Source organism: Fulmarus glacialis, unplaced genomic scaffold (genome assembly GCF_000690835.1).
Source record: "Fulmarus glacialis isolate BGI_N327 unplaced genomic scaffold, ASM69083v1 scaffold8645, whole genome shotgun sequence".
NCBI lineage: Eukaryota > Metazoa > Chordata > Aves > Procellariiformes > Procellariidae > Fulmarus > Fulmarus glacialis.
In genome coordinates, this window is record NW_009212300.1 from 52,257 (window position 1) to 79,465 (window position 27,209).

Genomic DNA, 27,209 nt, shown 5'->3' on the forward strand with positions numbered 1-27,209 from the left:
CAGCGGCATCACCTGGCCTTGCCCAGCCGCTCCAGCCATGTCTGCTTAGAAATGTGCACCAAGATGGCACCAGCGTCACTCAGTAACTGTCTAAAATTCATGCCCAGGGGTGGTAAACAAGACCTGAAAGTAATCGTTTTGAGAGTCCTAGTTGAGAACTAGTAAAACGAACAACCAGGTTTTTCAAAAGCGATGAGTTGTTTCAGACGCCTCAATTTGCGTCATGTTTCTTTTAAGATACCTTAAAGGGGCTGCATTTCAGACAAGGGGCGCTCAACACTTCCAAAATCCGGATGCCAGAAGAACGCAAGATGCCTGCCCCAATCGTTCACATTTTCCAAAACACCAGTCACTTCCAAAAAATCTTGGATTCACAGAAGTGTAAGTGAATTATGAATCTTTTTCTTCCATCTACCTACTGAGAAATGAAAATCTACACCACTGGAGGGAATCTGTTTGTATTTCTGTTACAGACTCTTTTTTTTTTAGACAAAGTAGAAAAGGAAAAAAAGAAAAAGATGAATGCATGTAAGACCACTAATAATAAACTACATGCAGGTTATCTTTTTAGTTGTTGAGTTTTATGGGGGATAAGGGTTAGAAAAAACATGTAGTATTTCTGCTTAAGCATTCAATAACTCATATACACTGACTGGGGGCTTCTGCGTCTGTCTGTCTGTCAGTCTGTCTCTCTCTTTCTCTTCTCCTCCTCTGCGAAGTCTCAAACTCCCTTCACTGGAGGTAAAGCAGGGCAGTGAACTACATTGCAATTACATGAGCACATCAAATTTTAAGGAACAGACTTCAAGAAGAAGAAAAACAGACATTATAATCAAAACCAAACTTTGTGGCTACTTTGTGGCTGTCCTACTAACAAGGTCATCCAGTTTCTGGTCACAGCTGCAGAATTTACCGCAAAACAGCTGTGAATTCAAGTCTGGAAAAATTCCTTCTTTCCTATACATTGCATAGGTGTGCCTAAGGAGACAGGCTGACACAAAAATGCTGAGCAGATCTCAGTTTTGTGAATACTGTGAGGATAGTTCCGTTATGTCACGACAGTTTTCTTTTCTTCACAAAAACTGTGAAGATACCTTCTTTGTATCACAAAACACACGCAGTTCTGCAAGATCTGATGCATGTAAGTCTTGCAAAAGTAACGGAGTGCTTTCGCCTTTCTGGTTCTGCTTTGCAAGGTTTTAGGAAAAGAGATTTTCAAGCGTGTAAACTAGGGGGCATTCAATGAAAGCCATAGGTGAACAACTTAAAAAGAGATTAAAAAAAGCATTGGTGAACTTCTGGAACAGCTGCCACAGGAGGCAGGCATAGCCAGCAGGTACATATGGGACTAGACAAGTCCAAAGACAACAAGTCCATAAAGAAATACTAAAAGGAACAAGCAAGGGCATATGCTTTGGGAGTACTAATCTAATGACTATTGATGTTGGGAGAGCACAGAGAGAACAAAAGTCAGAAAGCAGGAGGGTTCATGCGCTTCTTAAATAGCATCCGCTGCTTCTACCATCAGAGACAGACTGTGTGACTAGACAGTATCTAATACCTCTAGTTTGACCCAGTGGTTCTTATGTTTTAAAATCTCTTTCTTTTTTAAATTTCGAAGGATAGATTTGTTTCTTTGGGATATCTTTATTTATTCATATGGAACCATGTTATGTTTACCATATTAAAGTTTTCTTTCCTATCCTCTATCCTAAATCTTTCTTGCAGCAATACAAGACCAGCACTTTGTTATTCCACCCAGAACTCATCACTCACCTTCCCCTTCGCAGTCTCTTCCGTTCTTTTCTCTTTTGCATATTTGAAATTATTATACCCTCTTCCTGTCCAATCTTCTCATCTTTAATCTGGACAAACTAGGTCAAGTCTATTTTAACTCATCTGAACCATTTTTCAGACCTCTGATCATTTTCCCTGCTCTTCCTTGTAGTCCCCCCAACTGTCTTAACATCTTTCTTGAAATAAAACGTACAGAACTGGTCACAGTACAGGAACATGTGTCGTAGTGAGACATACTGGCTTCATCTACACCACCGTGCAGGAAAAGGCTTCAGGCCCTTTGGCCTGAAGGGTCTTTGATGTCCAGGTGGTGCACTCACAGCCCAAGTGCTCCCTCCATGAGGGAGGGTGCACCCTGCACTGCAAGGAGGCACATGGGCCCTTCCCGACTTGTGGAAAAGCCTTGTCACTCCCAGATCACTCTGTGGCCTCCATCATTTGTTCTTGCCATCAGTGACTGACACTAGGCAGACCAAATGGTCCAAGTCCCTCCAAAAAGGACCCCAGTTCATGAAGGGAGAGGTAATTTGTAGGTGGACTGGCTTCATGTTCAATAAAGTTGATCATCAGGTATTAGGATAACACCTAATGGCTTCTTCTAGCTCATGCTCAAGTAGGTACAGATGTCACTGCTTTGTCTTACTCTCTCTTAAGAGTTGCATGAAGCCTGTGGGCAAGTGAAACTGCGAAACCAGAGTTGGGGCAGAAACCCAATAATAAACGCTGGATGGATACCTGGACTCACTGAATTCAATGGAGTTTTTACCCTTTCCTTACACCAGGCCAGGATTTCACCTTTAGTTTTTTATTTGGATTTTCAAAGTCCTTACTTTTAGGAATGTTGCTAAGGGGCAAACAAGCACATTTGCCGTTTTACAAATGTACCCAGCTACTCTTCTGGAAAGCACCCCCAATAACTCTTAAATACTTCTGAAGAGGGACTGACTTCAGCAAGTCCTTAAGTGCTGTCCTAAAATCTGGGCCCTACAGACATTGCAATCTTAACTGAATTAAGTCATAATACAAGTTATAATTAAGTTAACAGTGATCAAATTCTGCTTTTCACATGCTCAGATGCTCTTTTTTTATAAGGAGTAATGTAAGAAACAGCTTCATTCATCCCATGGTAAACTGACATGTAGGAGCCACTGTCCAAAATGCAGGACGTAAGTAAGGGTGGCTGGGAGTTGAGCCATGGGTGCTGCAGGGGTGTGCCTAAGCTGACTTCATACACAGAGTTTATGTATATATTTTGATGGAACTATATATATGTGTAATATGCAGCCAGGAAGCACAGGCAGCTATGGAAAGCTGTGGACAGTTAGCAGGACAGACTCGTAGTCTGGCCACAACAGAGACGTAGAAGAGAGAAAGCCAATGAGTTCTCCTTGGACAGGACCTGGAAGAGAAGCAGCAGCCAGGAACATCACGTAAGAAAACTGCCTCCTGTTGTTTGAGTTGGCGGAAACAGGAATTTGTGTACATTCTTTGTAAACAAACAGCAGTGAATAAAAAGAAGTTTCCAACTTTGTCATCTACTTCTCCTTCTGATGGAAACAACCTGCAAGAGTGACTGTTGACAAATTGCTCAGGTCACTGGAGTGACAATGCACTCAGCAACCTTGTAGCCCTGAAGAGATTTGTGAAATCCTTACTGCTTCAAGCATTTTAGATGCAAAATGAAAACCAAATGGCATTACAGGGAGACTTTAAAAATGCACTTCTGTTCGGAGCATTTTACCCACAATATATGTAACATTGTTAGTAATACGAAAGAAGAGTTTTGCTTTAAATCCTGTTCTTTTCCCTCTACTTTCTAACTGACAACACTGAGCTTTGAGTAGACAATGCAGACAAGTCATCAGCTGCTTTTACGGCTTGTCACTTAAGTACAGGGGAAAATAATATCAAACTGTGACTATGAAACCAGACATGTGGTGTGATCTTAAAGGCAGGTATGAGACTTGAAATCCTTTGAAATAATTTTTCAAAACTGACTAGGTTTCACGAATATCCCTCTGCATTTGTAATGCTGACACGTTTCATTAAAAATCGCTAACTTAGAGACAAGTCATCTAACTGAATTTGTAAAAAGACGTATCCTGCATCTAATAAAGTATAGAACATATTATACTATTTTTTTCCAGTTTTCATCAGATAATAGTCATCGTTTTACTCACATACATCGTTGCCTCTTTTTTCACTTTTCTATTACCAGTTTAAAATTAACAGAGTCTGTGGTTTGTACTTTCCCTTCAGCTTACCATATTATCTATTCTGTTTTATCTGCTAGGCTAGGTGAAATTTTTCTTCATTGAATACATTGCCATATGCCAGAATAAAATGGAATAGTTTCACTGACAGCAACAGAACCACACTGATTAACCTTATGTGCTCAGACAGCATTGACAGCTTTGTCCTTCCCACTGGGATATTCCTGTTCAGGAATCCTTAGTATCCCAACTGTACTTTGTATTAACAGCACCTTGTGTAATTCACCTGTGCTCCCTCCATGCAAGCTCATGACACTTCCAGCAAACATAATTTTGAATTAAATTCACAGCTAGGCATTTTTGGGTTTCTAAAACTAGTATCATTAATTCCATGGAAAGTGCTAATTAATACTTGCTTTTAGGGTCTGAAAATGAAGTAATGAAGCATTAAACTCCAGCACACTTTTCTTAGCTCCAGAATTTTCCTGGAATTAATAATGCGCTGGGTCCAATGACTTTAAACTCTTTGAGTAACACTGAACCAGTCTGGAGCAAGTTGCTTCAAATTGACTTTTAATTACAAGATCTGTGACATACACATTTACAGGCATACATACATAATCACACTTGCATATATGTGTATCTGTACATATAAATGTGCATGCAACATGCACCTGCATAGTCTATATTCTTTATGTTGCTTGACTTCGTCTTACATTATACACTTTCTGAAGGCAGAAATCTTGTCATTTGTGTGTATTTGTGGTGAAAAACATCCTCCGCTTTCTAATGCAAGATGCAGGTGATCTCCAGAACAATCTCCCTGAATGCCACCATCCTATAATCTATATGAGCTTTCTAGAGGAGGCTAGCTACAGAATTACATTTCAACAGAGCCTGAATTAGATGCAACTTTCTGTAATACTGACGAATTTCATTTTTACTCACTTTGTAGCACTCCTCTGCCATTCACACTTCTTGAAAGAGGGTATAAAATGAAGCTATTATGGCATGATAGAGCATTATATTCCCTTTTTAGATTAACCATATACAGTACAAGACCACAGAGAATAAAGCCCTGTGCTGCACGCATGTGACGTATCTAGTTATAATAGGACTTGTTTCAGTAGGGTTACACCTGGTCTGAATTTGACTCAGTCTGAACTGCAACTAAGCCTTCATTTACAACATATTACATGCAATTAACTGGAGACCTTTTAATGCAAGAAAAGCTTCCACTCAAAGTCAGCTTTGCATCACATAATTAACACAGCTTTTATCCTCTACATCCTATCATAAGGATCTTCTTGCAAAATATTGCTGAATATATTGTGTTCTACTGTTCTACTCTAACCATGTCCTTTTTAAGATTCATTTCATTAAGCAGCATTTGATTGTGTCCTTTTACACAGATTTAATTACATAAATATACAAACTTAAAACTTACAGTCTAAAACAGAAATCAAAGGTAAGAATTAAGCAGTTGTTTTTTAGTAAAAATTAGACACAAATTCTCAGATGGGATCTTTGTTTTTAGTGCAATTGTCAGCAATCTGGGTATGGAGTCGAGCAATGAAAAAATGAAATCTGCATATATTACAAAATTATTTTGAGCAGCATGGTGAAGAGCTAAGAGGTTATCTTTAGAGCCAAGTATGCTAGAGGAATGAGCAATACTAATAGCAAGATGTGTATCGACACTGGTGAGTCTGAACTACTCATACACTGGTTCTAAATTAGCTGAGCCAACTCACGAGAAGCTTGCCTCAATGCAGAATTCAATGAAGGAATGAAGATTTGATCAACAGGAAGATATAGCAAAAACATGTCAAGACAAATGGAATGGGAAACAGAACACAGAAAATCACGGTCCTTCTCTGGAATATTATTGCATGTAGTAGAGGGAGACTGTTTCAGACAGTATCGGCAGAACTAACAATGCAAGAACCCTCTAAAAGGCAGACTGAAAACAACCATTTGCCTCAGAAAAAAGATGAATAAGAAGAGACATAATAAGAATATATAAAATATTGAATAAAGAAGGAAGACTGAGAACATGAGGGCTCCCTGTCTTAGAACTATGAGACATTCTGTTAAATTCAAAAACTGGATAATTTAAACCTGATAAAAGGACACTCTCTGCTTTTTTTATACAGTGCATAATTAGACTGTTGGGCTCTCTCCTGGATATACTTTCACTTTTCTTGGTGAAGAAAATACTTTCATTTGTGTATCTTAACTCTGTTTTTATTTTTCTCTCTCCATGTTTGCCAAGGGAAACTGGAGAAATTAATACATAGACACGTGTCTCTAGATATAAAGCAGTTCAGAAAGGAGGGCACTGACTCATTATACGACAAATGCTCTATACAAGGAGCTTATATGAGATGAGGAAATAATTCAGAATCCAATACCTGCTTGCAGAAACACAGACTCTTGTCTTCCTCGCTGATATTAATCCACTGCTGCCTAAGCTCACCCTACAAACCTGGGTATCCCTTTCTAGTGCTCTCTGTGGAGCACTCCCTGATGCTTAGCTTCAGATCAGCCCAGAGCAAAGTGATAGGAGCCAGAACAGCCAAGATCTGGCTGTAATTACCCACTCTATGTTAATTGCCCCTTCCTGTTCTGATGACTTCAGGGAAGCAGGGGCAGAGCCTGGGGTAAAAAAAAAAGTGCTGCTGTGCATTCTCAGTTTCTTTCAAACCTTGGAGGAGATCCCAAAGGGATCCCATGCTTACATGAAACTGAATTTTAACAGTTATGAGATGGCTAAAGTGTATTCATAGTTATGTCTGCCTAGACGCAGAGAAAGTCTCTTGTAGTAGGTGGAACTACTCCTGATTTAAACACCTTGTAACTGATAAGGAATTCAGCTCATTTTCTGAAAACTGACTTTAAATTTGGTATCACAGCACTGCTAAGGGACTAGAGAAATACAGAGGTTCTGAATTTCAGATCATGTAGAACATGAAGTCCCAACCTCCTGTGTTTATTAAAGACCAGCTAATCTTTTGTGAAGGTTTTGAATTGGTACTTTTAATATCATGGGAAGTGATTACCCCCTCTATACTCACTCTAGGCCATGCTGCCTCTCAAAAAGAAGTGCTACTGAAGTGCAAAGTCTAATAATTGTCACAGGTAGCAGATATAACATTAAGTACATCCTGACAAAAGATTAATAGCAGGGGTGCTTCACTGCAGGACTGAGGCAGGTAACCAAATGAGTAAATGTCAAATGAAGGATTATCCTCATTTGATGCTATTTCATATGCCTCCCTTCTGCATAATCTCTCCCAGCTGAGACCTAAAACAGGTGTTTTCAAATGCACAAAGTAGAAGCTCTACCTGGTGTGCTAAAGGAGATCCACTATTAGCTGTCAGCAGGAGCGACATCTTTTCAAGTACTCAGCCAGTAGTCAGGATACAGCATTACACTGCCAGCTGACAACGACAAAGCACCCGCCAAGTCAAGCCCTATCTGGATTGTGCTAAACTGTTACTATTTATTATTCAAACTGCAGTAGTACCCATGTCAAGGACCAGAGCCCTTCTGTGCTTGGCTCTGTAAAAACAGAGCCCAAAACGCAGCTCCTTTCATTTGATTTCTTCCTCAACATCCCACAGCGCTCATATAGAGGGTCCTATGCTGAAAAGTTGTGTGAAGCATGGGATGTAATCTTTTAGCCAGAGGATGTACTTTTTTTAGCCAATGCAAAGACCAGTGAGGTCCTGGAGACACTTTCTTAACACGAGCAGCACCTTTGCAAAGACAAGTTAAAAGAGCATTGAGCCTGCAAAATCAAACATACCAGAACTAAACCTGCCCATGCCTTTGTGTGCTGACTCATCCCTTTTCCCTCCTGCAGGATTCATAACTCGTTCCGTGCACAAGATGCACAATAGTCTTCAGTGAGAGACCCTCTGGTATTTTTCTTCTCCTTGCCCAGAGTATTGCCCATAGGCCTTCCTTCCATTGTATTTAAACCACCAGTGAATACATAATTACTGATACCCTCCTGAGCTTCTCTACTGTGCTCATCACTGTATAATCTAAGAAGTGCTTCACAAAACATTAATGCTTTCAACCTCCCTCTGAGGTGAAGGGGAAGGACTCATTTTGCACAGGAACATGAATCAAAGAAAGATGAAAGTAAAAAGTGTCACTCATTGTGGTTGCCCAATTTCAGACATGGAGACCAGACCTCCTGGGTTAGTTAACATGACACAGCACATGAAATGTTCAAAACAGATGTCAGGAGCTTCAAGCCATGGCTGTGAGCAATTCGGCTCCTCTGCAGAATTAAAGTGGTACGCTGGGCCTCCAGAAGAGAAACTGTATGAGCCTGGTGGTCATTTCTGACTAGTTCAGTTTGCCCAGCATCAGGCTGGGATTGTGTTGCAAGAGCAGGGTCCGCCCTCCAGGCAGCAAACAACCTGCTAAGAGGCTCCCTCTTCTCACACAGGGGACAGGTGAGGTGGGGTCCTGCGGCTCTGACTGATCCAGGGAGGATGTTCAGCCTGTGCACTGAAGCAGGCAGGGGCCGTGCGAAAAAATACTATGCAACCCTGAAATTAAACATGGTATCAAAGCACAATCACAAGGGGGCAGTACCTTCATTCACCTTAACGACTGGCTATATAAAAGCATTTTGTCCCAGCTCGCTTAACCTGGACAGTTCCTGGTCTGACTCCTGTCTCCACTGAAGACCACTTTCTTTTTCACGTTCAGGGAAGGCTGTTATGGCTGGGCAGACAGCTTAGCCTCCACAGGCTTCCCAAAGACGTACCAGATTAATCAGAGCTGCAGCTGCAAGGAAAGGTCCTCCTATCTCTCTGGGGGCCCTGGACTAGAACATGCTCAATGCTTAGTCTATTTAACACATGCTAATAGAAACCTCTTAAGGCTTATTACTCAGCTGAATGGGACAATTTCTCAAGAACAGCAAAGACCACATCTATACCATCTAGGCAACATCCCGGGCAAATTGTAGCTTCTCAGTGAATAGGTAGCAAGAGGTCTTTTAGTTTGTACAGAAAAGTCTGTTCTTCCCTAACTTCATTCTGAGAAATTAGTAACTTTGCTGATGCTTTTTGGAAATACTCAGCATTAGATAGGTATCTGCCATGAAAAATGCTGCCAAGTGTAAACTATTTGGGCTAAGTTAAAAGTGACTGGAAACAAGATCTAAAAGTAGAAGGATTATGTAATGTTAAGTATAGTTAATGCTACTGATGTTGCCTAAAATACAAATTCTTCCTGTCTCGCAATTCCATCTATCGGCCTGCTGAACTGTACCATCTTCTTGCAGCAATTCATACGAGATTTACCTGCAAGTTTCCAGAAGCTGGGATTTTACACTAGGAAAAGTTTTTTCTACACTTTGATCACTGTTGCAGACATGATATTAAATGGGATGAACCTACAGTTTGATTCAGTACAGCAGTCCTTGTGCTGAATGTATTATTTACAAGACTGTGAGTTGCAATAAATTAAGTTTTACTGATAGTCTTGTTCCTATTTAGTCTTGGAATTTATTAAAGCAATGAAATGTGGCTTGGGTTTAATACCTTACATCACTGTTTATTTTGGTGTAAGTCTTTTATAGACAGGTGCACATGGGAGAATTTAGAGGGCATCAACAGAAGTGAGTTGCAAAGCTAGAAAAAGAGCTAGCTCTCTCCCCTTCGTTCCTTTCCACTGGGAAGAATGGAGAGGTACGTTTCCCACTTTGCATGTTGAACGGGCATCTCTTATCAAAAAGAAAAAAAAAGATCAATTCAAAATGGTGTGAAATTTATTCGTGCCTGGAAAGTATGACCAGGAAGCGCTGAAACCTTCAGTCAACCACAGGCTCAGTCACACAAGCCTTGCTTTCTTCAGTGACACCAGTTGACAAGACTCACTGTTCTATTCCACAGCATCCTTACTCAGTCTCTGCCTATAACTCACTCCAGTTCCAAAATTGTCTTCAGCAAAACTATTCATCTGACTCCGGCTTTGCAGGGACGGCCCTTAGGTTTGTGATTCTATGTGTCAAAAACATATACCAACCATTTCCAGCTGTGGAGGAAGAGTAAAAGGAGAGAAGACTTACTCCACTGTGAAGACCATGCCAATTTTCATGCACTATTTGCTTTACCAAAGTTACAAGCAATGGAAAAGGAGGTTAGTAATTGAAGTGCCATCCCATCTTAACGACAGTGGGGATAGTACACCTCCACATAGTACATGTATTTAACAGATGTGGTCCAAAACTGCTGCCAGCTACTGACATAAATCATATTCCACATTATGGAGCTTTGTAATTGGGACCATGGTTTCGTAGATTGCAGAGTTGTATTGCAGAGTATGATATCGTACCTGTGAAATACCATACAGTTATTCAAGTACATCAGAGCTATGAAGCACGACTATTGAAAAGAAGTGCTTAAAAAACCCCAACAGCACTTATGCTAATACCGAATATTTACAGTGCTGTCACTTTCAAAGTTTGGCAGGCTCACGGTTTCTGACACACCAGTTGCATGCCCCATTTTCTCCAAAAGTGCAAATCCCCATAGCCGGTTTTTGAAGTTGTAAGTGTGTCATTTTTGCTGGAGAGGCATGTTTGAGCCTTGCCAAAAATGGGTCTTTTAGATCTCAAGAAACTGCTGTGGGGACTTGCTCCTTTGCCTCATTGCAAGTTGAAGGTGGAGGCTGCTTTTAAGCCAAGGACCAGCAGCACTCTTTGTTTGAGTGCCATAAATGCAAACCCAATATTTTCTGAGACTTTGGAGAGGTGGGGGAATTTTTTTTGAATACCAAAGGAGCTTTTCTCAGTTAAAATATAGCAATGTCACAAATACAAGAATGTTCTGCAGTTGCACCTCCATTTTTTCTGCTGCTTCTCCTCATTTTCTTCCACTCCCTTTTTTTGACATTCTTGCTTTTGTTCCCTCTCCCTGTGCCCCGTTTGCTTCCCTTTCCTGTACAACTTCTGCCCACCTCTTCCCTTGCTACTCTGCTCTTCTGCCTCCAAAACAACCGTTTTCCTGCACACGCAAGTGAGGCGGCCAAGTGAAAATCACAGCATTTCTGATGATACTGGATGATAACAGTACTTTCTTGATATATTAAAAAAAAAAGATAATTTAGCCACAGAAAGTCTAACCTTTCAATATACGAACTAAAATATGAAAAAAACTTGGAGATGAATACCAAGAAGTTGTAGCCAAACATTTTAACTGAACAGTACCATGCATCTGGGCTTTAGTGTCTGGTAATTGTAATGTAGAAACTTTCACTGTCCATTACATCTATGGCCAGAAGAACCCAAGTGACTTAAGTCACAAACCTATCCTAGAACTGCTTCTCTGAAAACAGATTCCTGAGCACAGATACACACACTGTTACTGCTGGTCAGATGGAGTATTATCTGCACTGGACAATAATATGCCAGAAAGTCCCTTGTGGTTAACCTTTCTAAGCAAGAAGAAAAGTATTTTGTACTTTAAATTAAGCTCCAGTGAACATACATTATAGAAACTGCAAAATACGCATATTCACAAAACAAAACAGTTACTTGAAGATGTGAGTATACATTCACAGTTGCATGTGTGCGTATGACACAGAAAATGAGAATATACAATACAGATAGAAAATTCTATTCTTACCTTATTGCACTTGCAGATAAGTGGCCGTAAGAACCACTGGCTGAGGAACTGCTACGAGAATTATTGAGAATTGTGACCAAGGAATTTGGAGATGTCCGTATCATGGTCTGAAGGTCAAAGCTGTGATCAGATAGGGGGGATATGGACAACGTACGCTTTCGGCTTGGTCTAGCTGACAATCTCGGACTCGGAAACCTGGCGCCTGTTATGTAAACACAAATAATTATCCACCAGGGTACTTAATCGCATTTATTTTTTATCAGTGATGGGTAGAGGGAGTCGCAAGACACCAACATGCTGTGACAAGCCCACTCTCTCCACTTGTGATCTACTGGCTATGATTGAGGAAAATTAGGAAGAAAAATCTATCTTCCTGTGGCTTACCTCAGGGGAGCTCTGTTTATTAATGTGCAAGCAGAATGATAAATTGCTAAACAAAAGGAAAAGACTTTTATGAGTTATCCCTCTCATTTCTGGTGATTTATGAATCTGATGGCTTCTTAGACATTCATATCATTAATTCAACCACAAGCAACGAGACAGTGGTTCAGATCTGGGCTACCAGCAAACCCAAACCCACATCACTTTAATACAAACAGCCAAAACTTGTAAAATATAGTCTGCAAATGAAGAGGCAGCATTTCCTTTGTTGACCATAATTCTGCCTGGTCAATACTTGATGCAAAACTAAAAATCAGGACTGAAAAAACGATATAAAAGCCAGCTCTATCAGCAGAAGTCAAATTGCCATTCACAGCATTAGACTGAGAAACAGTAGGCTTTATTTGAATTTGTCCAGGATCCCATAATATTCTTGTGTTGGGGTGTACAGGGGCCTACGGTTGCCAAATTTCTTTAAAACTAGAGATTAAGCTTTTCAAAGCAGCAAAGAGAAGGCAACCATACAGATACCATTTAAATAAATACATATTACATTTCTAAATTCTCTGTGCTGCTCTGAAAATCTCTACCTCTTCTGGTCTATTTTACCATGTCATCCCAACTCTCTGCAGTCCTGACAGAAGATATATCACCTCAAATTTCTTCCCTTTATTTAATTATTTTCGATCTCAATTGAGACCGAGAAGAAAAGAATTAGCTTCCCCACTGCGTACTGAACTATTTCCTTTAACAGTACTGCTGCTTCTACCTTTTTAATCCCTTTAACCTGTAGTAAAGAACAGAGTCCTAGCGATCCTGACAGCCAGGGTCATGCAGGTCTTGGGTTTGATGCCTACTTTACAGCTACTTCTCCCAGAGTCCCTGACATTCTCTGTAACCTGCTAATAATTCACAGTTGGCCACAAGCCTCCATTACAGGTCTACTTTTCCTAATTCTTGCTCATCTCTTGGTGCCCAGGACCTTTTTTCAATAGGGTATTTAAGCTTATGTGCCTATCATTAACCAGGGGAAGAGCCCAATCAACTCCAATTAGATTCACCTCAAGGATAGAGCTGGATTAGTATCTGCCATTAGTTCTCCTTACACACCTGAGCGGGTTGCCCTTCCTTCTGTGTGTGCTATCCAAGATTTTCATCTGGTATTAAAAGCTGCCATTTTATTGCTGTTGTGATTGTGTGATCAGATCTCTGTCTACAGTCCTTCTCCTAATCTGTGCCTAGTTTTGCCTCAACCAGCCAACACGGATGTCAATTCTCTTTGGCATCTGGCTAATAGAGAGGTTTTTTTCCTTTGTGCTCTGTCTCCGCAATAGGCCTCAGCCCATACCGCTTCAGTCTTTCAATGAATATTCACGCTCTTGATTCATCATTTAAAACTTAGGCATAGCCATTTATTTCTTCCTAAAGCTACTACACGTTATTTTATGTAATCTGTTTTATCTCCTTTTTATGAGCTTGCTATTGCACTGTCTGCTTGATATCAGTGCTGTGCTTCCTGTCTTTCAAAGGCAGAGATCTTTTATTTGAGCTAAAATAAAAACCAACAATGATCAGCAGCTATAAGAAGCTGCAACGTATTTAATAAGGAAATACAAAATACATGTTATGGTAAAACATTACTAAAAATAGTAATACTTTGCACTTACATCTTTCATCCACTGACTGTTCAGGCAGCATGAATGAGAACAACTCCTCTGAAGTCAGTAGCAGTAACGTAATTTGCCTCAGCTGACAATATAATTCAAGTGCTTTATAGGTGAACAAACTGTTATCGTGGTTTTGCAAGGGGATAGCTAAGTACAGATGTTCCTGGCTAAACAGCAAGTGAAGGGCACAAGGAAGACCTGCCATAGACATTGGCTGACCAGCAAAACGAGATGTTACTCAAGCACTGCTACCACAGTATCATGTGTTACTACCAGCCATCCTAATGCTGTGCTATATATGACAGCAACAGTCTGTGAACATAATTATGAACCCCCTGTTTTCCTCAGATTGATGGGCACAGCCCTCATCGTGCGAGCCAGAAGGCTTCAGAGGTGCTCAGAGAGGACAAGCACAGCTCCCTCTCTTTTGATAAGTAAGACCTAGTTAAATTTCTGTATTTACAACTGAGAGTCACCATGTGCTACTGATGGCCATGTATGAACAGTTCCAAATGTGATTTCCAGGAGAAACACTTTCAAAAAATTACTTCTTATGGATCTGAAGTCCAGTTTTGAATCTGTACAACTACAAAGGGATTGCCACTTATTTGAGAAACTCATTACAAGCCTGCTAAACATGGACTGATGGCTACTGATGCTAACTAGAGAGGGGGTGCATAGGTTTGATCAAAAAGTGGAACAGTTGTTAAGAATACTAGCACCTGAGCATCTCTCCTTTGAAGCTAGACTGGGCAATAAAAGCAGAAGACGACAGTTGCGTTTTTCTGTTTCTGCAATCAGACACCATTTATTTTCCATGCCACAACCGCCCAAGCGGACTCGTTGGTACTCGAGCCCACATCTCAGAGAGGATTGAGCAGGCATTACCAACAACTGTTCGAAGCTCTTACGATCTTGGAGAGAAGCATGGTTACCCCTGACAGATCACACAGGAGGGCAATTTATACTCCCTGCGGTGCCCTGGGGATTCTCAAAAACTGCAACGACTTCCCTCCTCCTCCTCCCTGCCCTTTCTAGACTGAGCCCGTCTCCTTTACCCCTTGCCTAAGTCACGCTATAGCTCTTGTAAGAGGCCCCCCTCTGCCCACCGCCCATTAAACCTCCCCTTTGCCTGCCAGCTGCTGGCAGGGCATCCCTGTCCCCGCTCTGCAGGGGACGCACCAGATCTGCAGCCAGTGATGGAGAAAGACACTCCTTCCAGCTGCGAGGGGCAGAGCCCAGGCTTCAGCCACACCATGCAGCGGTCTCGGACTTCCTCTTCTCCTCCAGGCAGCGCCTGCTTCAGGCCCCACCTAGATCTGGGAATTCAGCAGTCCCCTCCATCTACCTGGGATGGGAACAACCTCCTAAGGGCCAACAGTCTCCTGCAAAAAGGGAATATTTCTGCTTCACAGCGAGAGCCAACGGCTGAGGCCGGGCAAGAGCTCTACCGAGTCTGACCACAGGAGAGGGGGATTCGCTTCAAGGGAGGCCACGACTTTCAAAATTGAAAATACAATTAAATGGAATTACTGTTTTTTCAGATCTTCATGGTTTAATTAGGTTTCACATGCCTAAAAAGTCTCAAGCATGAGCTGACCACTCATTACACTGCAGGACATTTGCTAAACCATTCATTTAGCATAACATCAGTCTTAGTTAGCATGTTACTATAAAAAGGAATAGGTCACAATTTGTCAGTGCCTCTGAATACTAAACCAAACTTTTCAGCCTTGCCCAGGCATTTATTTTAAACACAAACACTTCAATATTTATTTAACAATTTGAGATGTTCATCTGCTCACAGTATTCTCCCAACGAAGCATTACAATCCCCACTCGATAATGCTTTAAAAACAAAAAATGCAGGAGCACTGATTCACTAAAAATCCATTTACCTCTGTGCAAGTGCTGAAAAAAACCCATCAGCTTTGGCAAAGCATGCAAATGGAAGCTGACAGTGAAGAGTTGTTTAGGAACGTCACCTTTTTGGAGTAGACGTTATAGTAATAAAAAGTCAGTACTTGATAGTAAAGACTTGAGTGTGCCAACAAAAAATCCAGCAGGTGTCAGAAGAAAGGATCTTATTCCTGGGGTGGAGATCAATTCTAAAATAACAGATATCTATCTCTATCATAAATTTCAAAAATTGAATATGCCATCCAGCAAATTTGCCCATGAATTTGATTTCTGAGTTGAAGTTTTTAGCATTGCTTAATCATTTATAAGGCAATCTTCAGACATGTATCATTTATTCCACCCCTTTAAATCAAACTTCATCAAACCTTTTTTATTCCATCCCTTTAAATCAAACTTCTTTGAACCTGTCTCAGGCACTAGTTTTTGTTGAAGGCTATGAACATGGGAAGTTTCTTTTTTTTTTTTTTTTACATTAAAGCTTTTTTTCTTTCGTTCTTTTCCTTCTGGTTTCTGCTCACAGATGTGTAAACTTTGTTTTCACTTCATGAAAGTTTGTCATAAATTTTGTCTTAGTTTTCAAAATGGTAAATCTGTCATCAGCATGAGAGGAAAAGGAATGGCTTTGCTACTCCACCCTCATTCTCCAACTGTGCCTGAAAATCAGAAATCAAACCCAGTCCAAAGCTTCTCACACTGGCGTAACTCTTCAGGCCGGCCAAATTCTTTACGCCAATTGGGTTGCTATCAGCGTCTCTAATGCCAAAAGGGGTAGGTCAATGATGAATACCTTTGAAAAAGAAAAACCTCCCATTCTGAGTGAGCACAGGCAAAAGTTAATCAGAGTGAGGATATTAATATTCTCAGGGTGAATCTAGAAACCTCAGGGAACATGCTTGCCTTCCACTGAACACCTGAACACCATTTAAAAGCAGAGTAAAACATATTCCCCAAGTGAAAAATGCAGGTATCAAACCCAAAAGGCTGTGATTTTTGAAATTACTTAAGTGCTTAAAAGACAGTTTTGGCATACAGTATCTTTACAGCCACAACAAGGAATTTCAGTTGTTGCTACCCCATCTACTCCCCTCCTAGTTACTTTGATGTTATACTTAAAGGTAGCACATATGACCCTTTGAGATCAAGCAAGAAGACGGGAAGACTTGGTCAGGGATTCTAGCCACCAAAATTCTGGTCCATTTTTCATGCCAAGCAGGACAGGATGAGGAAAAATGACAATCAAGCATACACAATCTTGGCCTTATTATTCCACAGTATATTAGACAGTTCATGGACAGTTCAGAGCTTCAAGAAGTCCACTGCTCTTTAGGCAAGATTTAACTTTCTGATTAACACTTCTCCCACTCATATCATCCCCCTTTTGAAATCAGTTTTCCAGCACCACAGAGCAAAACAAAAGGCCCAAAACTGCACAGACTGCATGCAACATGCTTTTGTGCCTACTGCATGCTGTTGGAATTATTATTTGTAATACTGGAGGGTGGAGATGCCAAATTACTGTGCTAGATGCTGTACAAACACACAATTAGGAGACAGACTTGCTTCACAAAAGCAGAACAATGTCTTGCTTGTGTCTATTTGGTTGTTGTGTGAATAAATGAGCAGCAGCCTTTGAGTGAGTTGAGTCAACTTGCTCAGAATTTGATAGCAGATAATGAGGGAAACTACCAATCTCTCTTCTGTTTCCTTTGACAAGACCAGGCAAAGGCGAAAGAGTACTTTTAAGATCACCTTGCAAACCCTTAAGAAGAAAGATCCAAACAAATGGCATTGCTTTGCACTGATCACTTTACTTTGTTATTAAATGCAAACATGGGCATTCTTACTGTTTTTTTAAAGAAAGTCTTAATATCGGCTTCCTGCTAATTGTTTTGTTCTCATTTCTAATCTAAAATTCTGACAAAGAAGAAAGAGGTTTTCTTTAGCATGATGAATGATAGGACATTCAGATTCCTACTTAATGACAATTAATTTACTGTACACCCATGCAAGTTAAGATAGTTTTAATTAGTTTTTACAAAGTAAAAGGGTAACTTCATACTCTATTTAGATAAAAGCAGCTATTGCCTGACTAAACACATTCTCATCAAATACAGAAGGTGAGCTGAGTGACCTTACTAGGATTCACTCTTATTTTAATTCTCTATTTACTGTTTAAAAATAACCCATTTGCATAATACTGCTATACATTTTTTGTCTTTAACTCTGAAATAATCCCTAATTGAAAAGTTGCTGCTACAATGAATCTCAAATGTGTGATCTTAACTTCTAAAAACAAACACAAAACAAACTAAAGAGCGTATTTCAAATACATCGTAGCTAAAGCTAGTGACAGCAAATATCCTTATTAGAGATAGTGTTTAGGTACCTTTTATAAATCGGCTGAAGTTATGGGCAAAGCTCAAAACATTTTCCCTTAAGTAAGAAGCGGTAACATTGTTGGGATGCAAAAGCTGTAATTCTCTGTAGATTACAGCATACACAATCTCTACTAACACATGAAGGTCCTTTGCGCAAACGCCATTATTTATATGAATACTGCAATGTCTTCTGTTTTTCTTAAGTTTTTAGGCATACATCTGGGTATCTATTTTCCTATAGACTGAACAGACCCATTCATCAAGTCTGCCTCCAAATATGCGGTTTGGTACCGCTACCTACATGCATTCAGAAACTCTCTCCCAATAGGAACCAAAAACTTTGAAAGTATAAAGGTCCCTTCCAACCCAAACTATTATATGATTCTGTGATCCCTTTACTTCAATGAAGTCATGTCCATTCATACAAGCTGGGGATTTGTTCTTGCAACTGGAACACAGCAGCAGATTTACATTACCTGAACCATGCATAACAGAGTTTCCATTCTGCAAGATATTAATATGCATCAAATGCATTAGCAGCGTATCTCGTCTCTCCCTATTCCTCTCAAAATCCAAATCAGGAAGTATCATATTCTTAAGCTTTCAAGCACTGAAGCCTGCACATTAATTAAGTCCAGACTACTTGTGTGGGTTTATTATGTTTCTGAAGTGGGTTCAAGGTATGTTACATTTCTGTAAAATCACTATGCACGCTACCAGTGCAGTGAGACTGATAACAGAAACTGAATTAAAAAATCCTTCACTATCAAGGTAACAGAGTGAAAATAGTTTCCCTGCCCAGTTCCACAGCTATCTGTCTTGCCTGATTCTTGCAAAAATTGTTGGTCAATCAACTACTTCACACTCCCAGGCATGTATTCTGCAGGGCTAGCTATCTATATTCCCATGCGTTCCAGAGGTGAACCTCCCAACTTCCTCACTCCTTGAGATCAGCAGCTATGGCATGCACCCAACAGCAGGCAAGAAGAAACTGCATGCTAACAAAAACGTTAAAAAGCTGTGGGACAACAAGGTGGTCTAATGCTATTGTATTGCTCCATCCAAGCAAGAGTCAACAGTCACCACCTTTTCTTGTCACCACCTTTTATTTCCCTTGTTGGAAGGAACCGAGTACATCCCAAAAAGCATGTAAGCATCTTATGACCAGAGGAGAGTGCTCTGCACAATCCCTTTTGGCTGATCTGGCTGAGCAGTTTGGAATGGGGTGCTCTCTCTTCCTCCTTTACCAGAGAAAGGGAGACAGATTAGAGGTCTGAAAGATGCTGAAGTGGGTCAAGAAGGCTCTTAATATTAGGGAAAACTAAGTCAGGATTCTGGAGAATTCAGCAAAGTGCTTCACCTTAGAAGTGGTCTCAAAGTGTATCGGTCTGTGATACACACATTGTAAGCATGGCTACCACTCTCTAAAAAGGAGGGGAGCATGCTCTCCTAACGAAAAAAACAGATGCAAAACTTCTATTAATAGAGAGCTCATCAGGGAATACTCACCCTAACGATGAAAATGAGTTACTGACTGTGAATGGAAAAGGACGTTTTCAAAAGCACTCAAGCCCTGCTGGAAATAAAATTTCGTAACCTGTTTTCAGGAGCAGTCCTGTTCCTCTCCCGACTTACTTTCAAAGTTTACTTTCAGACTTGACGTAACCCTTGTACATTTGGCAATCAATGCTTTGGCCTTCCAGCCTCATGAGGAGGCTTACGTTGACTCCCACTTCTCTATCTGCGTGGAGGCCTTTTGGGTTAGACCAGGAACAATCCATGTGGTTCCCTTTGCAGGACTGCCTATATTTCTAGAAAACATCACTTACTATCCATGGCGTGAAGATACTCCATATGAAGAGCACCGGCTCCAGCAGTGGCAGCTGAAGGAATGATGTCTGCATACGGGCTGCGCTGGCCTGCCAACAGAGCCATCTGATGATAATATTCAGCTGGACTGACGCCAGCATGTGGAGCTAAAAACACAACATAAAAAGCACGGTTAATGACGTAAGATAGACGAGAAGGAAAGTTTTATCACATTGCTGGTTTCTCTGGCTATTAAACCAGCTTGTTTACTTTTTAACGTAATGCAACATCTGCAGTATGCCACCACCGGTCAATATATTTCAACCCATGATACTGCAAAGACACCATTCAAAAAACAGCAAGGCATAAAATATTAATGAGCTCGGTGATCTCATTTTTTTAATATTTATTATTAAGTGACTCAAAAAGTGACAGGCTGACAGCAATGGAAACAAGTATGATTTATTTAGTGATATAAAAAAGCAGGAAAACCTTCCTGGAGCTTTATTGCCATTTACCTCATCCCTGGCCCAAAGGACTCCATCTCTAAGGTAACAAGGCGGCTGAACCTCCATAAGCATTCAAGTTTCTGCAGTCTCTGCTTAGAGGACCAGAAGATTTTCACTCACAGTTTGTGTATAAGTTTAGGAGCAAACAAGGACAAAGCATGTTTTCAGGACAAATACCGGTTGTCCATGAACAACACAGGGGCAGTTTTTTTGGAGACAGACTAAAGTCAATGCATGCGGCCATCCCATCCTTCAAAGTTCATATATAAGTGTACTTGACATATGAGTATGTTTGCAGAGTCAAAATCACGGACCAGATAGGCTCTACATCCTGTCACTGTGCTTATGAGTGACGCAGTCCTCTGGTAATGACTTATATTAGCCTTTCTCTCCTGTAAAAATCATGCGCGAGCTTTCTCTTCCCCTGCAGTTTTGAAGCATGCCATCAACTAATGGTTAATTCCAGACAAACACAAAAATCCACATAATTTTAGTATCGTCTCATCTCAGCAGGCTTCAGATGCTACAGTAAGCAGAGGGTCATTTCATGGGCTTGTGTGAGAAGTACTCATAAAATATGCTGGTCTCCATCTCCTTGATCCTGACTCCGACTTGCTATGTGACCTGAGGTGAGCAGCCTTCCTTCTCTGCTCTCTACTTGTCCCACTTGCAGAACAGTTAAAATTTCCTTACACTCTGCTCACCAGAAGATGGTACATAAGTTTGTCTAAAACACTAACCTAAGTTCCTTAGGTTAATGGACTATACCCCAACAGGTTATTTTTATATTCTTTCATATTATTTAATTAGATTTTTCTTTGATGCCAGCAACCGAATCTTGAATGGAAACAAAATTTTAAGCTGAAATTCTTTGAATTACCACCTTACCCTGAATATTGTTACTTACACTGTATTACTAAAAAGGATAATTTATGTTTACATTAAAGAATCGGATCCTAAACGCAAACCTTAGAAGTAAAGAATCAACAGGAGGTAAACATGGCATTGGAGTTTGGAGAAAAGTTTATTCAGCAACGGCATTTCTAAAGTGTATAATCTGTCTTTATTTTTATCGAAGAAAATGGGAGAATGTGCTTTTGATGTTATAATGTTAAATATAACCAATTTCAGGAAAGGTTCAGAAAAATAAAAGTACATCAAACAGGAACAGGAATAGCACAAAAAAAGAGCTGAGATAAATTAAAGGTTGTTGGTATTTTTTCCAAATTACAAATTCATTTCTCAATTAAATATAATCTACTTCAGCCACCACCACTTTCTGTGAAATGGCAAGAAAAATATTCAGACCAAATTTTAAAAGAGGAGTAACTTACACTGAATCACTGATTTTAAAAGTTTTACAGTAGTAGGCAACCACCATATCTTTCCAGACACACTTAAAATACTTCCTGAGCTTTCTGACATAAGTGTCTGGGTTAACTAACAATAACATTGCCTGCAAACTTTAAAATGAACTGCTGCAGAAAACATAGTGAGCACATAATTGCATTACTAAATGTTCCATGTGCTGAGAAATGCTCTGGTGCTCTTTAAAGATCATTCCTTACTACCTTCTTCAAACATAAAAAATTAGCCTACTAAATGATGTATTGCATGAAGGGTAAATGAAGGGTAAATGGGAAGGCCCGCAGCCCTGAATTTTCTCCTGTTTATTCCTGTGTAGCTTCAGCTTTGCCCCTCCTTTTTTCACAAGAGGAGGGTTGCTTCTGCATTGCGGACACTGCTGAGCTTAGTTTGAGCACTCTACTCTACACACACCAACAACTCAGTCCTTACCCCTGCCCCAAACCCTCTGTGTTACTCAGAGGAGTCCTTGGCCACCCCCGGCCCACCAATTCTGCTGGGTAAGGTGAAGTGACAAGACAGAAGACACTCTACCATTACTGTGGCAGTCATTAATTACAGCTGGCAAAACTTGTAGTGAACATGAAACTGCTCTTCGTTATGTTCCAGATTGTTTTGGCTCCCGGCCATCCCCAGATCCGTGAGTCGACAGTCTGAGCCCAATAGCACACTGACCTAATTATCTAACTGGCCTAAAGCAATTAGGGTAGCAAGAGAAATATCGCTATGACTTTTGGAAGAACAATAACAACTTACAAGTTTTCATAGTTCAAATGCTATATGACTTAAGCCAGGGTGTCCATTATGTTATTAACACATTATGTGCATGTACCCCTTTAAATCACAGGGGGGTTTTATTTGCATTCTAGTAGTGCCCAAGCCATGACTTGGACTATCTAACTCCAGGATTCTACACCTGAAAAAAGCATTTCGTTGTATGTGTGACTGATAACACAACGAAGTATGGATTCCAAAGAACAAATTTAACAGCTTTTCAATAAGCATGTTGTTTTACTGAAGTATCTCCAATGCCTCAATCAAGTTACTCTATTTTCACAAGGTGCTGCACAACACCTGGGCTGCGGTAACTGATCAAAGATGAGCTGTGAGCCTAGAGGAGACAAAACCTAAGATGTATTTGTTTAAAACCCAAAGAAAGAAGCTTAAGCTAGTAAGTTTAGCTTGTACTTATGAAAGGCTAAGGTTTTGTATACAGTCAGCGATCAAAGCTCAGGGGATGAGCATTACAACAGAGCGTACTCAACTGTGTTGTCCGCACCTGAGTGTCTCATGCCATCTGAAAGCCCCTGGGTATCCAAGACACCTACATGAGGCTGGCTGGTATGATACAGGCCTTAGAGGAGAAAATGGCCTTTCTGAGGTGGCAGCTGGAGTCGAGGCAAGGTATTCACAGACCTGAACTGTCACCAACCACCCACGCTGTAGACAGACGAATCTTAGCACCATCATAGTTATGACGGAGCTCCAGACTCAGCTGCTAACATGCAAGTGCCTGTATTTGGGTGAACTGAATAGTTCTCTGAGGCTCCACTGACTGCACTACTTAGATCTCACTGGACTACAATGGCAAAACAGCACACCAAGATCACAGATTTCTATACTCTAGAAACCTAAATTTAGGTGCCAGAATCGGGAACCAAATTCTACCCTGAGACATCCTAGAGTTTCAGAGAGATTACCACCACTGGCCTGGTGAATATGGCAAAGCACCTCTAGTAGATCTCTGCCTTTCTGGAGTGTCACTTGCATGTCGGGTCAGATACCACTATGTGCCTACATCTATGCAAGTGAATTCAGCATTGTGTACCTGAGACCAAGAATGTACACAGGTTGTGTGATAGGTGGTTTTCTTCCCTCCTTTCTTTGTATGTGCAACTGGAGCATATCTTAAGCATAAACGAAATTCTGCAGAAATGTGATCTGAAGATTATTGAAGGAAAGAGAGTAAAGCATTCTGTGTATTAGCTTTTGTGAAAAGCCCAAACATACATTGCAAGAATTTTCCTAATTCATGCCATTACATTATAGCTCTATCATGTTTATCCTATATCAAAAGCTCCAAAACTCCCTGAGTCAAAATATGTATTTCTAAGCATTCAAATCGTTCCTTCAAATTTTTTTTTTTTTAAATGATTTGGCTACAATAAAAAGGTTAGACTTAGCAAGGATTCACACAACATCCAAAGTGCTCCTAGGAAAGCCCTATGTGCATGCCATATACCTTGACTGACAATAGGTCATTAAAATTTATTCTCATACGAATATGTGCCCATAACTAATGGATTAACTGTAAAGGTATATGTTCTTATAAGCGAGGATTAATTAGTTATCCGTTTGGATAGAGTGCACCGCTCATTTTTCAAATTCAGCTAAAGGCAGTTTAACTCTGTTTGGTAAGTTTCTGCATACACTGGGAAGATCTTTCCCATAGTTAAAATAATAGTTTAATTATCTTCACTACATATTTGTTTGGGAGTATGTTATATATTAGCTCTCTTCAGCAAATGCTACAATTCTGAAATGTTAAACTACTTACTTTATTATTGAAAAACCTACTGCTAACAAGACTGAGCCTTTTTGCAACTTTATTCATTGCTCACTTCAGCAAAATTCGCATTGAAATGAACAGGAAATGTGCCAGAGTAATGACAAGAGTGATCGCAGGAGTTCACTTCAACCCAGATAACATGGAAAGTAATAGCCATCGTTGCACCAAGATGTAAAGCATCGATATTTCAAGTATACTGCCCACCATTTAAACTAAAGGGGCTAGTCCTGATCATCAGTCACTTCTACATCAGCATCATTTCATTTGGCCATATCATTGGCTAGGGTAAACTGAAATAATTCTACATAACTTTAACAGAACTATTGACTAAATATAACAAGTCAGTGCATGCTTTACATGGTTGAAAAATACTATTTTAATTAACATGCCTTTCGCACCTGAAGAACTCCATGTTAATACACTGACCTACACTCATGAAGAATCTGGCTCAGATACAGTGGATTTCTTGGGAGATCAGAATCACGCCCCAGGTCAGCTCCGCAAACAAAAGATGTCACAAGACATACGCTACTCTTCCAGCTTAAATTTTGAATGAGGCAGGGCTTTTTTTTTTTTCTTCTCCCTGAAGTTTCAACATTTGTGAGATGTACAAATGAGCCATGATCGGCTGATGAAGTATTGAAACATTTATGACATAATGAATATGTCTGACAAACCTGCTGAAGCTGCTTTGAACAAGGGGGGAAAAATGTTGACAAGATTAATATAACTTAAGTTGCTACAATGACAGAAAACAGGAAGCCTATCTTAACCCACCGTCTGTTGGGCTGAGTCCACGGGCTGCCGAGATCATGGAGAGGGACGGGCTGCTGTGCAGGGACCTGATGTAGTCCATGTAGGGGTTAATGTATGGATGAGGGGTGCTGAAGGGAGACTCTGATGTTGCAGCAGGATTTCGGTGCGGGGAAATTCTAAGGAACGGAAGCTCTGAGTATGTCGGGCTACTAGATAAGGCAGAAGGCCTGGAAGAAAAGAAAAACAAACAAAAACTAGCCAGGTTATCTATACAATAAAGAAAAATACTGTAAAGGTTATCTATACAATAAAGAAAAATACTGTAAAGGTAACACACTCATTCCTTGAAGAATAACAACTGGGTTGCACATGTAATAACTTCCACTAAAGTCAACTGCCTGGAAAGAAAAAGGATAGGAAATTAATTCTTCTCAGTACCCATTATTAGCGACATTTCTCTGACCAATTTTAACCTGAGTTTATATTTGGTTTAATCTTTACATCCCTCAATACCTTTCCCTCATGGAGTTCAGCAGAAAATCACTTTAATTAGTGTGAAATATGCACCCTGTATACCACATATTAATTCTTGCTAAGAATTAAGATGCTGAATCATTTACATCTTCAAAACCATGTGGCTATTGGAAAAAGAGTTTTGAGAGCTACGCTGCACCCACTCACTTCATTTGCTAGCTTACTCTTCCTGAAAGTGCAATATTGCACATTTATACAGAAGTCATTTCTGAAGACCCAAACTTTGTAAGCCATTAAGACAGCTGGGTCCTTTGGAGCATTTTTTTGTTGATGTCCCTTCCTATGAAAGATGCAGAAAATTTGGTGGCAAAGGAAGAAAGATTGCTGAATACGTCTGATTTTAGCATGGTACCAGAGACTGATGCCTTTAACAAGACCACATTAATTAACTACCTCATTCTTGTGAAGGGAGAGCTGTGGTGCCTTCTCAGGCTACGTGTATGAAGTTGTGATGAACCAAGGCTGAAAGCTGAGTTCACAGCTGACAAAAGATAAATAACCTGCCATAACCACCCCCATCATCCCACCCTGCTGATATGACAGCGTCCAGGCTCTGCATGGAGACCCACAGCATCCTGCCTCCAAAGGCACTGGAAGAAGTCCAAATTTCATCAGAAGGGGTTGGAGTGCCTGCCCTTGCCAACCTGCTCTTTGGCAAAAGACAATGATTAAGCCTGTCATGCATTTGCTGTAGTCTAACTGGTTGACCTGAACTAAATGCCTTTTTGTCCCTGTTTTTCCAATTAATTTAGCATATATACAGCACAGACGCAGGCAGCAGCTGTGAGAGCAGTGAGGGCAGCCTGTTCCTTTGATGCTGCTGGCTTACAAAGAATAATAAAACAAGAAATGTATTTCTTTTCCTTTAACATACACATACCGTGATCAATGGAGATAGTTGTCATCACCTAAAAGGCCAACAGAACGTAATCTTACATAGAAGCCAATTCTGCCCTGCCATCAGCTCAGAAACTAGCATATGAGTGGGACAAAGATCAAAGTTATGCATTCCTAACACGATGCCACAAAATCCATGAGGGCTCATAAAATCTGGGGAACAAAGATTTTTCCTATCGCTTTTCTCCCTCTTTTCTCTTCTCTTCCTCATTTGGCTTTTGTGTGTTTCTTGCCCTCCTACGGCCTTCTCCAAGGTAAACCTATTTAGCCTTCCTGTATGAAATTACCTCCTAGCTCCCAAGTTTGTTATAGAGCTGCATTCGTTGTGTGCGAGCAGCAGGTACCAGCTGTGCAATCACTCCTCTGGCACCAAGCAAGTGACCCACACGAAGCCCAGCCACTCACCGGTATGCCTTCATCGTATTTAAAATGCACCGAGAACCTGAAACCAGAAGCCGTTTTCCACCACCGTGCAAAACAGGCATCTCCTTTCCTCAGAGCACTTTTCCTCTGCATGGTTTTGAAGCACCTTTGTTTTACAGTGGAAACGCAGCTTTACTCTTGTTGGTACTGTGAAACCTGACCAGCCATGAAGCATTTGCTGTCTCGCAGTTCCCTGTCAGGCCGTGTATGGAAGACAGGAGCCTTAAAACTCACAGTGATGTAGGAAGCAAAAATATCACAGCTGGATATCACATTGCAGAGTGCATTTCCCATCCTGGCAGTGAGGAAAATACAGTAGTATAGCTGTCCTGGTTT

The 27,209-nt window shown here is 40.5% G+C and overlaps 1 protein-coding gene across 1 annotated transcript in view; it reads right to left on the reverse strand.

Annotated features, from left to right (window-relative positions):
* Nucleotides 1-25,240, reverse strand: part of LOC104076826 (transcriptional activator GLI3-like) — a 68,719-nt gene extending 43,479 nt beyond the window's left edge. Inside the window, 3 exon segments of the mRNA XM_009577830.1 lie at nucleotides 11,667-11,868; nucleotides 19,841-19,987; nucleotides 25,041-25,240. Of these exon segments, the coding sequence (XP_009576125.1) occupies nucleotides 11,667-11,868; nucleotides 19,841-19,987; nucleotides 25,041-25,119 (428 nt within the window). The 5' untranslated portion in view covers nucleotides 25,120-25,240.
* Nucleotides 25,241-27,209: the final 1,969 nt, after the last annotated feature.